The 15,295-nt window shown below is 41.2% G+C and overlaps 1 protein-coding gene across 1 annotated transcript; it reads right to left on the bottom strand.

Annotated features, from left to right (window-relative positions):
- Nucleotides 1–1,496: 1,496 nt before the first annotated feature.
- ren (renin) lies at nt 1,497–5,787 on the bottom strand. The gene is made up of 9 exons (XM_076092239.1): nt 5,711–5,787; nt 5,198–5,342; nt 4,664–4,787; nt 3,539–3,657; nt 3,219–3,415; nt 2,642–2,764; nt 2,339–2,480; nt 2,113–2,211; nt 1,497–1,658 (listed from the first exon to the last, which is right to left on the bottom strand). The coding sequence occupies exons 1-9, from the start codon at nt 5,785–5,787 to the stop codon at nt 1,497–1,499; spliced, it is 1,188 nt and encodes a 395-aa protein (XP_075948354.1).
- Nucleotides 5,788–15,295: the final 9,508 nt, after the last annotated feature.

The following is a 15,295-nucleotide window of genomic DNA, read 5'->3' as shown; positions in this document are numbered from 1 at the left end:
GTGGTACAAATGTTCTCATGGAACTCTTGGCACACAAATGTATGAACTCGATACGTGATGTGCATTGTATGTCACGTTAGCCTTCTGATGATTTGAGACAGATGAGGAGAAACAAAGCCACCACTTTGCCTTTAAAAAAATTTGAAACTTTACAGATGATTAATGATATTCCCTGAAATGGTAATGGTAACATAAATACTACCAACTGTTGTACAACATGTAACAATGAAAAGATGTTAAACAGCCGATTGATAGATTAGGATCTTGTCAAGAGAGACACGGCAATTGTTCCAGAAAGAAGCCCGTTGCAACCGTTCCAACATGAAGATTGTTTTTATTTATCCACCAAGTCTTTGGCAGCCGTAATATATATAATATGTTGTGAAACGTGGTGGTTGTTGTGGTTTGTTTCCAGCACCAATAGCCCTGTTGACATATGGGAGAGAGTTTTTTTTAGTGGTTTGAATGTACTCCTGATTAAATGCCAGCACATAGATATCCACCCCCACCTCGCTGCCTACTGTCAACAGATGAAATCTCAAGCAGACAATTCATGGATGTGAGAGCAAGGAAGCGCTCTCACCGGTGCATCACCGCGGCAATCGAGAGGAGAAAATGAGACAAAAAGACATCTGACAGGGGCATGTGATGAATTAGTGTGGTTTTATTGTTTCGTTATCTTTGTGTCTCTTCGGTCTGCTAAGTAAGCAGAACTAACTGTCTTTGTCGAGTCAGTAATAAAATTTACTCTGATACTAAAAACAGGATTCCTACGTGATAAAGATGAAAATAAATGTTAAGAAGACAATAGTTTATTGTCAGGGAACACAAGCTGCACAAACTAGAAGAGGGATGATTTTGTTGAACTGTGACGATATATATCTGGCACTCACTCCTACTGTAACCGTTTGTTACTAAAGATAGTCCCACCGCATAGACCGTCTTTTGCTAAATACAGTAATGCATATGCACGACATTTACACAAACAATGACAAACATTTCCGTGGCGGCTCCGGCGTGGCTGATTTAATATGGGGCAGAAAATCTGTTTTCAACTTGACTTTCATGTGGCTCGCAAAAGGCATTCAGGAAAAACAATGCCATTAACAATGTCATTAATGAAGTCCGGCTCGAGTCAAATCTAAACCCCAGTAAACAAGTTTATTCTTGTCACGTCAGCACAACGATTTGGATTTCCACTGTTGATGTAGATAATTATCAGCGGTCACAAACACACATTTGCTGGAAAATGCTTATAAATAATAATAATAAACAAAAAAAAGGTAAGAAGGTGTTCAGTGCAACTGGTACAACATTTTAGAAAGCAGGATTTGCAAGAAATGGGAGGCTGATGATCTTTAATGTGCACTCTTGTTGAACATTTTAACAAAACAGATGTGGTCCGGTCACGGCTTATCATGGAGAGGAGGGCACGGGGAAAGAGTAGGTGGCAGCACGGATAGAGAAACAGAAAACATGGCGGGTGTGACTTCCCGTCAGACTGCTGTGGCAAACCCTATCCGATTATTGCGGCGGTCGAACTCTGTGTAGTAGCGGGCAATGAAGTTGGCTCCCAAAATCCAGATGGGACCTGTAGGGGGCGGCACATCCAAGCCCCTGAAGGTGACGATGCAGACGTCCCCTTCGATCTGGGATTGCTGGAGCCGCAAAGAAAAAAATGAAGATAGTTTCATCATGAGCCACTAAAACAGCACGTGGTCGAAGAAGCACTCAGAGCTTTCTGCACAAGTCAAAGAAGCAACACTGCGATCCGTTGCAAGTAAAACTCCTGCATTCAAAAACTACAAAAGTTTTATCAGCAAAATGTGTCATACATGATGTCCTCTCGTCAGGACGTAATCCCACATAAATCCCAGCACATCTGTGGTAGCCTGTTAAAAACATATTTTACAAGTTGATGTGTTTTTTTTTTCAATTTAATAACAAAGTATCTGCAGCTGTGAGATAAATGCATAGCTACAGTATATTCCCACCTGAAATGAAGTGGAGTAGATAGATAAAGCAACATTAATGAGTTCATAGAATTGTGTATACAGCTCTTGAGTAATTGTGTTTTTATAGAAATGATTCAGTATTCATGCCCCTGCTTACCCATAAGATGTAATCCTCATGAGTGAGGGAGTATTCCTGGCCACCCAGGTGGAAAGTGACGCTGGGCAACGCCTTGACAGAGTCACAGTTGACTTTGTACTGAGGAACAACACAGATCAGAAGGGTAATAACTGGTCGTTAATCTTTTCTTTTTTTTGTGTCTTTTTTTTTTTTTTGACAGACAAATGTTTTTGTGGGAGACAAAGTTGCGTGTGTGAAGAATTACTCCGCTTTCATCCAGCTGTGCTCCGATAGCTTTCATCAGCGCCGACACCGAGGAGGCCGGGCCCGTGATGTAGGAGGAGCCGGTGTCGATCACAGCTGTGCAGCCCTCCGCACAGAAATGCATCTCCATCCCCACAGAAACTCTGAAAGAATGAAGGAGGAGGTGGAACATAAGACATATTGTTTCTGAATGGGCGTGCACACACACACACACACACACACACACACACACACACACACACACACACACACACACACACACACACACACACACGCTGTATAATGTGTGAAGCAAATGTCTTACCCCTTCATGGTAACTTCCCATTTGCCTGTCTCTCTGGTGTCCATATAGTTAAAGTTTCCAGTGTAGTAGTTCGGGTCGGTGCCACCGAGGACCAGCTCTCCACCTGGGGAGTGTTTTGGGTCCCTGCAAACCATAAATAAATCACCTTTAACGCCATTTGTCTTCCCTGATTTTCAGTGTTTTCCATCTATGGTTGCATTCTCCCATAGTTTAGTTCTATGACCTCTCGTTCTGGTGAATGTTCTCCAGAAACTCCCAGGGAACCCATTATCATCATCATTCTTCTCCAACTTGTTTCCTTTCCCCATATATCACCATAACAAATGAAGCACTACTTTCTCAAAAGACCCTCTTGTCTCACTCACATTTTAAAAAAAGAAGCTCATTAGCGTTTATAATATTAGAATATGGTAATAGCATACTAATGATGATTACTTCTGCAAGTAGGAAAAAAATCATTTTTTTCTGCCATTAGGTTCCAATAGTCTTCTGAATCTCAACATAATGTTCTCCTCTGCAGAGCTGACTCCGGACCAAACGACACAGCAGGTAGAAGAGGTCGGTGGACTCAACCCACCTGCTGTAGTAGATGGAGAACACCTCTTCCTTGAGGACATGCTGAGACATGATGCGGTCAAACACGGGAGTGATGCCATCGATGGCCACGTTGGGGTAACCCATCCCCAGGACTCCGTCGAATTTGGCGAAGATGAAAGGCATGGCCGACAGAGAGGCCGCTTCAGCAAACACCTGCACCACCGGGATGCCACCAACCTGCATAAACAAGCTGAGGATCAAAGGTCGGAAGTGTAGCCCGTGAGAGGATATTAAAGCAACAATTTATGTAGAGAAGAGAGCCCCTTCATCTTTTTAACCGGAGATTATTTATGAACTCACCACGACCACATCCTCGCTCAGAAATCCCCTGATATTTCCAGAGGCGTACTGGATGGAAAACCCAGTTCCGTTCTCAATGTAAGTCCGAGACTTGGAGGCATCGTACCTGTTGTGAGTAACTAAAAGTTCAAAATGCATTTGAGTCGTGAAACAAACAAAATATTTTCTCCAACATATCATGTATTTGAAAAAAACAACATACATTTAATTTGTTTAATCCTGTAACAGCAGATTTAGTTTTTTGCCCACTTGGGGGCAGCGTAAACAAGTTAATATGGCTAACTTGTTAGCAAACGTTTGAGGCAACATTATCATTCATGTGGAGTCGTGGTTCACATGCCAAATGTGAGCCCAATTTTTATCCTCCTTTTTGGTCTCCACCAACTCCTGAGGGAAATATCTGACTCTTTATCTGTTAGCTGTTCCACCTTTTTCACCGTTTAGTCGCAAACTGTGTCTGTCTATTTGGTGCTGAGTATACAGTTGTTTTTTTTGTTGGAAACAGCTGCCGGTTACAACAAAACATTTATTATAAGAGCGGTGAGAGTGAACCAAAACTGTAAAGTTGCTGTAGACAGTTGCTGGAATAGCACACTTGCTATACACTCCTTAAATGTCACGGGGAGCTGCAGATTCAGGTGATTTCTCTGTAGGTTCATCATTACCTTTCACACACATTGTCGTTGCATTGACATTTGAGGCATTGTTGTTGAAAAAATTAATTGATAGTTGCAGCTTTAAAGGTGCAGAATTGAGAGCATTTTTCTGTTGCCTCTCAGCGGTTCTCAACGTGGCGACTGCTGAGCTCACGGTGCTAACAGCTCACGGTGCTAACAGCTCACGGTGTTAACAGCGCAAACTACTGCAAAAGGGCTGACAGAGCTAACAGCACGCTCATGTGCACTAAAAGCATGCGCGGTCGGCCCGGCTATGTCAACAAAGAACGACGAAGCTCGGATAACATCACACAGAGGGGGAGTGAATTCCGTCTCTGCTCAGGTAGACGTTACTCCACTATATCTTTACATAGACAGTAGTTGCTTGCTGCTATTTTGATGCTCTGAATGTCGAATTTAGCACCTTTAAGTAAATGTTGTTTTCTGGTTTGTGTGTGTGGACACTTACAACAGGCAGTGGAGAAAGGTGAGCAGCTTTGCGAAGGCACCCACAGGTTTGATGAGCCGGTATCAAACACCACGTTGAACATCTGGGCCGGAGAGCCGATACTGATTTCCCCAAAGTACTGAGTCTGTGAGAGATAAACAGTAAAAACATACATTTCTAATGAAGCAATTTCTGACTTTCCTAATCCGGCTTATGCTGTTATGATGGGGATATAATTATCTCTTTGAAAACTTTCTTTTCCTTGTGCTGTTAGATACAAATTTAATTTGAAGTCACGAAGTACGAGATTGAATAAGTATGACTCCTACAAAGAGAACATTCCAATCCAAAGTCATTTGGACCTGCAGTTTTACTCTCGGAGATGTGCTGAAGCCTCTTTGATGAACGGCTGCTTTGGCCTTCAAGACACTAAAATACTAAAACAACAAATTCAGTTACCTTTGTCTCCGTACATTTGGATTTGTTCCCAAATGCATGACCTTCATCAACACACATAAACTTCCTTTAAAAATATAATGTGCAAAATTGTCTCACGTCCAAGTAGTTGGTTAGAGGAGTGGGAACAGTCCCGTTGTTGTCGTCTGTGCTCTTCTGGGCCAACTCAGTCAAGACCTGCTCTGCAGAAACTCCCATCTGGCTCAGTGTCTCTCTGATAGAGGGCATCTTCTTCAGGGAGATTCTGGAAACAATACAGACAAACGAGATAATTGAACTCCAGGTGACACAAACTAAAGGACCTGCGTTTGTCTGTAGGAATTCCATAGCACTTAATTTATCAGGCTGTACGTCAGCCTTCATACGCCGGGTCGTCATCCCAGTATGATAATGAACCTTTAATAAAGCACAGACTGCTTTGCTCTCAAGCGCATAGCCAGAAAAATGAACAAAAGCACATGTTAAGCCAATACTGAAAACATTAGCTTTAATAATGAGCAAATAAAAGTCATTTGTTTTCATGTCTTTGTTTTCTTTGTTGGTTGCCGTCATATCTTTTTCCTGTATAGTAAAACCTCACCGCAGTACTGTACGAAGGAATAAAGTTCTCACCTTCTCAATGCATGGCTGGAGGTCACGGTGGATGTCACAGCAACCAAACACATCCAGTAATTCATCAGTTGTGCCATCTTGAATTCACCGATGATTGGCGGAAAACACAAGCCAGCGATGAAGTCTGTAATGCAAAGGTGACTTTCCCGGTTATGCGAATATTCCACGTTTATTATAATCGCAGTTTTTGAAACCTGCCCGTCTCTCTTTCTGACGGACCCTCGACTCTCTTTATACCATATGCTCTTCTCTGTCCTCCCACCCGTGGCCCACTAGCTCTGGCTGGGAGCTCTGCTGGAGGTATACCACTTGAGAAAAAAGCTCCGCTTCCCTCCTCCCAACCCCCCTCCACCCTTCTGACTTGGTCACACAACCCCTGCTGTGATAAACAGGTCCCAGTGACAGGTCTGAGCTTTGACCTTTTGTAAAAAAAAAAAAGAAAAAAAACGCCGAAGACAGAAAGCAGGGGTGCAGAGCTCCTGAGATTGCTGACGTCGGTGGGATGGACACCTTGTCTGCAGGGCTGTGAGAAGCTTTTAGAGGGATTGAAACATGTTCTGAGCTGTCGGGGAAGATTAGTTGGATGTTGCTTGCCTAAAAGTCACTTTAAAACGTCATGATGCTTCCTCTACGTTGAAACGGCCAATTTCGTGAGAATGTTTGAGTTAAAATGTGGATTGCAGTTTTGTGCTGCAGTTGATAACAGTTATCTCGTCTTGTCTCATTTTCCCACAGCCGTCAATGCTTTATCTGTGAAGCAGATAGAGTTTTACACCTCTCTGCTGACCCTGCTAGACTTCTTTTATCATGCAAAGTCCACTGCAGCCTGTGCACCACTTCAGTATTGATTCTCACATAAACAGGCTGAGGGGGAAAGGACAGGACACATCAGTCAGTTCAGTTCAAGGACGGGTCAAGGGAAGGTATCCTCGCAGGAGACGGGGCCCCTGCTGAGCCCGCTGTGTGTCGCACCGTTCTTCTTGATACTTAATCATTCTGCGTTGCTTCTCACCGGGTTTAACACTGGGAGGATTCCCACAGTATCTGACCTGTCAGGTTGGGGCCGTGTTTTGGTACTGTACCGACCACCCAGTCGAGCCAGGAGATATGTGGGCGTCCACGTCATGCACAAGAGCAGACAGCAATAGCAGAGGTCAGAGGTCGGCCATACTCCCTGTGGGCAGAGCTTCCAGAAAATGATAGAGCAGTTTCGCACAGTCTACAGAGGCAGCGATGACTTACAACAACAGCAACACTGTAATGCAGCAAGATTTACTAATAACTTGAGCTTGTTCTAATTTATGAGTAGTGGCTAATGTTAACTTATGAGGAACTTGTGGAAGTAAAAACAATAAAATGGCCTCTATTCTGACCTGTTTTTTTATAAAAATCTCATTTCTTTAACAATCGATTTATAAATGAAAATTACAATTTGAAAAGGGTCGCTGACAGTGATGAAAATACAGAAAATGATCACCTGAATCTGAAGCTTTACGGAGCTTTTGAGCTCATCGTTTAGCTTTTTGTTAGCAACTTTACTCTCTTGGTTCACTCTCACCGCTCGCATTGCCTCTTACAATGAGACAAGCAGCTGCTTTCATCAAAAAAGGTCTAAAAACCCAACAACGATAGCTACTAGCTGGTGAAGAAAGATATATGCAACTGAAAGAAATCGGTGGCATATGTGCGTGCATCTGTGAGTGAGTGTGCACCTCTGTGTCTGTCTCTTATTCTGCTGCAGCAAACTGCTTAATATTTTGGTTGTCCAGTTATGGCTGCATGCTCAAAGACTTCTCGTGGTTGCCGAGACTCACACTTTTTCAAAACACATTTTATTAACTGTTTTATACGGTCAATAAAACAGTTTTGACTGCCTGCTAACTCCTCACTCCCTACGTTAAACTGACCCCCAGCCGGTAGGGGCCGCTAGTGATAACGCGGCTGAGTGCGCTCACTTTTATTGTTTTGTACGGGCTTTTTGGCTAAACGCTAACAGCTAACGGATCTACTATTACAGACAGTGCTCCGCACCTCTCGGCTGCTGTCCTGCAGCACACTTTTATTGTTTTGGAGGGTGTGTATGGCTAACCGCTAACAGCTAACAGCTAACGGAACTACTAGTACACACACTGCTGAGTGCATCGCCGCCACACAGCCACTGCTACGCAGGCAGACAGCTTGGTGGGTTTCATTTTTAAATGTCTTGTACAACGAATACGAGCTTGCATACATCACTGCTTGTTTTTGAGATTGAATGAAGTGTGTTTTACAACGCCTTGCAGCCCATTGGTGTCCAGACGGTTGTATTCATTCAATCACACAACAGCATATAAAGCAGTGTTTGTTGCAGACACACCTGGCGTAGATCTGCACTCTAATTACTGCACCTTCTGGCTGATTTTGTGACCTGTTGGGGGTTCGTGGAAAGAGCTGTAAAAGCAATATTTCTACCCCCTTATAAAGTCGCTGTGCACAGAGAGACGTTAGCATTCATTTGGAGTTGTGATTCTTGTTTTCACCTCCCCCTGAGAGAAACATCAGATTTTCTTAGCTGCTAAATGCTCCACTGCGTTCACCAGCTTGCCGCCAACTTTGTCTTTGTTCCGTTTGGTGCTGGGCAGGTGAATGAAGCGTCCAGAGTTTTTTATTCAGAGCTTTTTAATTGAAACTGCAACCGAGGCTCATGAGAGCAATGACAGTGAACAAACAGTTAAACAATGAGCTGCAAGGGGCTAAAAAGCTTTGATGGTTGAGCATTTCTGTGGGTTCATGTTTGAGCAATTCCATTTTTTTGTCTTTTGATCCTTTGATAAAATGAAAAATATTGTTTAATGCAGCTTCGAGACCACATATTTAACTCAGGCTGGTTTTGACAGTACATTTTAGGGACAATCTCACAGACATCTGACTCTTGACCTGCTAGGTTAGACTCTTGACCTGCTAGGTTAAAGTCTCTTTCCCACACTGCCTTTACGGACCCATGCGTCACTCCGGCCTGGCCTTCCACCTTTCCAGTGAGTCCACTCCACGGGTGTGCATGGGAAATGTAGAAATCCTAAAAAATGATTTATTTCAGCATCATGTGATTTTTAGTGTCATTCATATTTCCTCAGAGGACTTCAAATCAAAACTCTGCCAATCAGCTGTCCATAAATCTTCAGAAGTGATGCATTTGTGGTCATTGAAACAAACTAAAGTAAATTGTGATTTAAAAGAAGTAAGCTGTTGATAAAGGTACAACAGACCAAACCTTAAAGGGGTCTCTGCTGACAGACAAACATCAGAGGCAGAGGATATTGTTGGTTGTGAGCTGTCTATCTGATAAGAAAGATATAAAGCAGAGCAGTGTTTGTTTGCAGGAAATGAGACTGAAGGGAAGGCATCACTCAACCTCCAAACTCCAAACTCACTCAACTTTAAATCCAAACCAGCCGGTGTGAGCCACAAAATACTAAACACTGCTGCTGATTTATATACAGTTGTGTGAAAAAGTGTTTGCCCCCTTCCTGATTTCTTATTTTTTTGCATGTTTGTCACACTTAAATGTTTCAGATCATCAAACTAATTTAAATATTAGACAAAGATAACACAAGTAAACACATAATGCAGTTTTTAAATGAAGGTTTTTATTATTAAGAAAAACAAAAAATCCAAACCTACATGGCCCTGTGTGAAAAAGTGATTGCCCCCCCCTGTTAAAACATAAACTAACTGTGGTTTATCACATCTTTGGAAAGCTGAGTTCAATTTCTCTAGCCACACCCAGGCCTGATTACTGCCACACCTGTTCTCAATCAAGAAATCACTTAAATAGGACCTGCCTGACAAAGTGAGGTAGACCAAAAGATCCTCAAAAGCTAGACATCATGCGATACAAAGAAATTCAGGAACACATGAGAAACAAAGTAATTGAGATCTATCAGTCTGGAAAAGGTTACAAACCCATTTCTAAAGCTTTGGGACTCCAGCGAACCACAGTGAGAGCCATTATCCACAAATGGCGAAAACATGGAACAGTGGTGAACCTTCCCAGGAGTGGCCGGCCGACCAAAATTACCCCAAGAGCGCAGCGACGACTCATCCAAGAGGTCACAAAAGACCCCAGAACAACATCCAAAGAACTGCAGGCCTCACTTGCCTCAATTAAGGTCAGTGTTCATGACTCCACCATAAGAAAGAGACTGGGCAAAAATGGCCTGCATGGCAGAGTTCCAAGACGAAAACCACTGCTGAGCAAAAAGAACATAAAGGCTCGTCTCAGTTTTGCCAGAAAACATCTTGATGATCCCCAAGACTTTTGGGAAAATACTCTGTGGACTGACGAGACAAAAGTTGAACTTTTTGGAAGGTGTATGTCCCATTACATCTGGCGTAAAAGTAACACGGCATTTCAGAAAAGGAACATCATACCAACAGTAAAATATGGTGGTGGTAGTGTGATGGTCTGGGGCTGTTTTGCTGCTTCAGGACCTGGAAGACTTGCTGTGGTAAATGGAACCATGAATTCTGCTGTCTACCAAAAAATCCTGAAGGAGAATGTCCGGCCATCTGTTCGTGACCTCAAGCTGAAGCGCACTTGGGTTCTGCAGCAGGACAATGATCCAAAACACACCAGCAAGTCCACCTCTGAATGGCTTAAGAAAAACAAAATGAAGACTTTGGAGTGGCCTAGTCAAAATCCCGACCTGAATCCGATTGAGATGCTGTGGCATGACCTTAAAAAGGCAGTTCATGCTCGAAAACCCTCCAATGTGGCTGAATTACAACAATTCTGCAAAGATGAGTGGGCCAAAATTCCTCTACAGCGCTGTAAAAGACTCATTGCCAGTTATCGCAAACGCTTGATTGCAGTTGTTGCTGTTAAGGGTGGCCCAACCAGTTATTAGGTTTAGGGGGCAATCACTTTTTCACACAGGGCCATGTAGGTTTGGATTTTTTTTCCCCCTTAATAATAAAAACCTTCATTTAAAAACTGCATTTTGTGTTTACTTGTGTTATCTTTGTCTAATATTTAAATTTGTTTGATGATCTGAAACATTTAAGTGTGACAAACATGCAAAAAAATAAGAAATCAGGAAGAGGGCAAACACTTTTTCACACAACTGTAATTATGGGGACAAAAACCAGAGAACAATAATTTGGTCTTGCTAATTTTATTGTCATTTTTGTTTTTGAAAAGGAAGCCAACAAATTCCAGATTTGAGATGAGAATGTGATTCCATCTGGAGACAATATGTGGGACAGTCTTCCCAACAGGGGGTGAAATATGTAGAAATTGAGACCAAAGGATGTAGTAAAAACACATTGATTGTGCGAACAGATGCTATCCATCCCCAAGAGGAATGTGCGTAATAGAGCTATTTCTCAGAATAAATCATTGTTTTCATTTTTCAAATGGTTGTTTGATGCCTTCTTTGGCTGTTTTTTGTGGAATAAACATGCTGTATCGCTCCTGACCAGCAGAGAGAAGCATTGGCCTTAAAACACATCAGAGCACCGCTGAGAGCAAACCAGAGTTCACCTGAGTCAGTCTGTACCAGATCTCATGCAACTGTTCGTGCGTGTGCACACCTTTGTAGAGAGAGAAAACTTGTGTGCCTACATGCAAGTGTATGTGATTGCATGACCGTATGAGTCGAGAGCAAGTGGGTTCTAATGGCATGTTTTGTTTTTTTCATTCGCTCAACGACTTGAGTGTGTTGAAAGTGAACCATTACAGCATAAAAACATGCATTCTATCATATTAATTCCTATTAATATGAATTACTTGAATTTGTTCATTTTTTTGTTGCAAAAGGTTGCAGTACATTTAAAAAAATTAGTTGTAAACTGGTTTGCGTAGAACAAAAATCATAATAAATATATATATATAATGAACAAATAAATAAACAATATCTATATTTAGTTATTTATTTGACTTATTTTACATATTTAGTTATTTATTTATTAGAACATGTTAAAATAAAAATAAAACAAAAATTTAATTTAATAAATAAGCCTTTTCGACAGCATGTGATAGTAGTAAAAAGCACAGGTGTTGCTAATAACATTAACGATGGCTCTGTTCTATTTAGCGAGCCATGACAGTGAGTCAATATGCACAACACCAGAACTCTGAGACTGCAACGGCTAAACGGGATTGAGCAATCATTTATTTTATTATTTACACGTGTTTGTCCTCCTCTGACATGTCAAAATGTCCTCTGTGAAAAAGGCCTATCGTTACTATCCAACCTCTCTTCAAACAGGTAATTAGTGTTGTCAGCTGCACATCATTTGAACTAATCAAGAAAACCATAATATCCCATATAATTACTATAATAATAATAATATTAATAATAATGAAGAAAAATTAAATGAAGTGATTATTTTATGCACTGAAATAAAAGCTACCACATTCACCATCTAATTATATGAGTCTGTACATCCAGAATAAGTAAATAAAATGTATTCAAAAGACAATGATTAAAGATTATGTACAGTTAAATAAGGTTACCCAGATCTGTATTTGCCTATCGCGTTACGTTACAAAACCTGGTGAGTGCATGTGTGTAATCTGTGGTTTATCTAGGAGAAAGATAACATGTGAAAAGATCTGGTTTGTGTCCCGTGAAGATGCACTCCGATTCCCAGGGAGCTCCATTAGGAAACAGGTGCTCCACAAAAGACAAGAAAGCATCTGGTGAACACACGATAAACCATGGCAACCGCAGTTGTTTTGCCGCTCAGGGTTTGAGACGCAACAAAGTGTGCCAATCCATCACATGGACCCATGAATATTTAATAACAGCAGGCCCGCAGTCACACGGTAGTGTACATGTGGATGCCCTTATTACTGTAGCTCTGATTGTTCGCCTCCAACATCTCTTGTTGACGAGCTGCGTCGTTTCCTATTCATGAATACAGTTTTCTAAGGCTTCTTCTGTGACTACACGTCTGGCTATATGGTTCTCTCACCCTACAAATAGACCCTTTTACAGCCGACGTCATGATGACGTCACGGCGTTAGCTGGAGGCAAAACAAAGAGCAGCGGGCGAAAGTCACACATTGAAAATGTCGTCTTGCTGTGTTGTTGGCTGACAGAATCGATGTAGCATACATTTGAGATTATAAACTGTGATTCGAGGCTCTAGCGAGCTATATTGTCGATGAAGTGTTTCTGAGATGGAGAGAAAATGTTGCTAATAGGTCAAACTACTAGAGACATGAAGAGATGGCCCGCTGTTTGGCTAATTTTCTGTCATGACTGTAGCATGAAAGCACGGTGGGGTTAGCAAGCTAACGAGCGGACGGCCGGCTACTTAGCTAGCTTGCTAATTCCGTGGTGCTTTCAATCAACACTGATTACAGAAATGGATCCGAACAAAGTTGTCACCTATCTGGCGATAGCAATGTGTGGATGAAGCATTAAGTTGTTGAATTTTACTAATTTCGTGGCTCGCTAGTAAGCTAGCTACCTTGCTAATTCCACCATGCTTTAATGCTACACTGGTAACAGAAAATGTCCCTCTATCTCACTCTTTGACACTAGGAGATTAGCCTACTTTGCTTGGAGGAGAGCAGGCGGGAGCAGCAGAGACTAGCTAGCTAACTAGCCTGCAAGTAATCTGCAATCAGTGTAGTGGTCAGCTAACATAGTCCCGTTGATTAATGTTAACTTTCTGAAGAAACACTCGCGGCCCCAGATAATGATATATATTGAGAGAAACTCAAATTTTCTTTTGCCCTTATAAAAAAATAAGCCAACAACACTTGCTAGCCAGCATCAACGAACAGGATTTAAAGGTGTATCTATCACACACGCAATAAAACAACATGTGTAGTGAAATGCAGTGAGGCACCGCATCACAAGATAAGGACAAACTCCAGCCAGCTGATAAAGACTGATAAAGACACCCAGCAGTGGAGCCAAAATGATTCAATAAAGGAGCGAGCAAAGCCACAGTACTAAATGAAGCCAACTGCTCTGTGGCCAGCATCACAGTCTGGCTATTATCAAAAACAAGGCCACTCGTTAAATTTAACGTTTAAATTACGTCATCCTGTGAAATATGTGTTTTTAATAAGTGGGGCAATGTGCTGCTTTTAAAAAAAATGCATAAACTGGTCTTATGGCCTACCGAGTCTGTGGTCCAAATGTGGCCTCCTGTGTTCTGATATCACATTGCAGTTACTTTGTTTCCCTGATCTTCGTTTAGATTTCATCTGTTACATTAAAGCTGCTATATTTACTTGATTTTAAGTATTTTACATAACAAAACCTATTAACATTTGGTAAAATATGTTACAGATTTACCAGTATAACAGTTTATAAAGTGTTATAATAAAGTTATAATTAATTCCAATTCATAGCTACACCATGACAGGGGCCATTCTGCACAATGAGAAGCCCTCGTTTTTTTACTCTTGCTACATTTTAGGGATAATAGTATTGTATTTTAACTTAAGTAGAGGTTTGAATGTAGGACTTTTACTTGTAATGGATTATTTTTACACTGTGGTATTTCCTTAAATATAGAATCTGGATACTTGTAATCTGGATACTCCTCTCAAGAGTAAATAAAACCAAAACAATAAGAAATTCAGCTTTGCGGTTATAATGACTTTATAGGTGAGCACGTCTTAGTAACATGTTCTTATCCACTGTTGGTACAAAACTTCAACAAAGGTCTTGCACGCCATAACATCTTGATTGGTGTGAAGAGGTTTTAAAAGTCAAAACTCCCAAAATACCAGAATGAAAGCTCATTAAGTAAATGTGATCAAAAGCGTGGAGGTTTCTTTGCTTTGTTCACTCTGTCCCCCTGTTGAAATAAATTCATTGAATGCACCAATCCTGTATCTAATATGTGTGTGGCAGTGAGGAAGGTAATTTAAAATAAGAGTCAGCTCTTTCAAAGCAGTCAGACCTAGATCACATGACAGGACATCCTTATTAAAAAAAAAAAGGCATCCTCCTCTAATTGCTTAGCTTCGTGACTTCCTGAACAACAAGCGTCCATATCCTCACACCCACCAAACATCCTCTCTGTAGTCCTCCTAATAACGCGCTGACTCATCTCATGGAAACGTCCGATTGTATCACATCTATTGTCGTGGTCTCTGTTGTCTTGGAGACCTTCATTGTTTTTCTTCATTTTTGGCAAAAATGCTTTTGTTGCTTTGCACTGCATTTCCTGGCAAAGCAGTTTGAACTATGTTGCCAGAGTTTTCCTCAAACATCTGTCATGTGCTCAAGGTTACTCACCAGAAAACAAAAGTGATGAATGAAAAAAGTGGCGAAACTTTATTAATCATAGATGGAGAGTAGAAACAGAGTAAAAGTCATGACACCTTAGACTCAGCGTGTAGGGATTAAACACACAAGATATAACTTGGTTAGTTAGTTATTAGTTATGAGTGCTGGGGAGCAGATTCTTTTCTGAATTAAAGTTTGTACTGTTTTTTTAAGAAGTGCACAAAGTATAAATACAGTGCAGTAGTACATAAATACAACAAAGATTTGATGGCACATTTTCAATATAAAAATAGTAGTAGAGTTTACTTTCTGTTGTGTTTCTTTCTTCGTATCAGAATTAGTCCAG

Source organism: Anarhichas minor, unplaced genomic scaffold (assembly GCF_050575085.1).
Source record: "Anarhichas minor isolate MPS153535 unplaced genomic scaffold, ASM5057508v1 ptg000003l, whole genome shotgun sequence".
Classification (NCBI taxonomy): Eukaryota; Metazoa; Chordata; class Actinopteri; order Perciformes; family Anarhichadidae; genus Anarhichas; species Anarhichas minor.
Note: the sequence above shows the minus strand (reverse complement) of the source record. Positions and strands in the feature narration are given on the sequence as shown.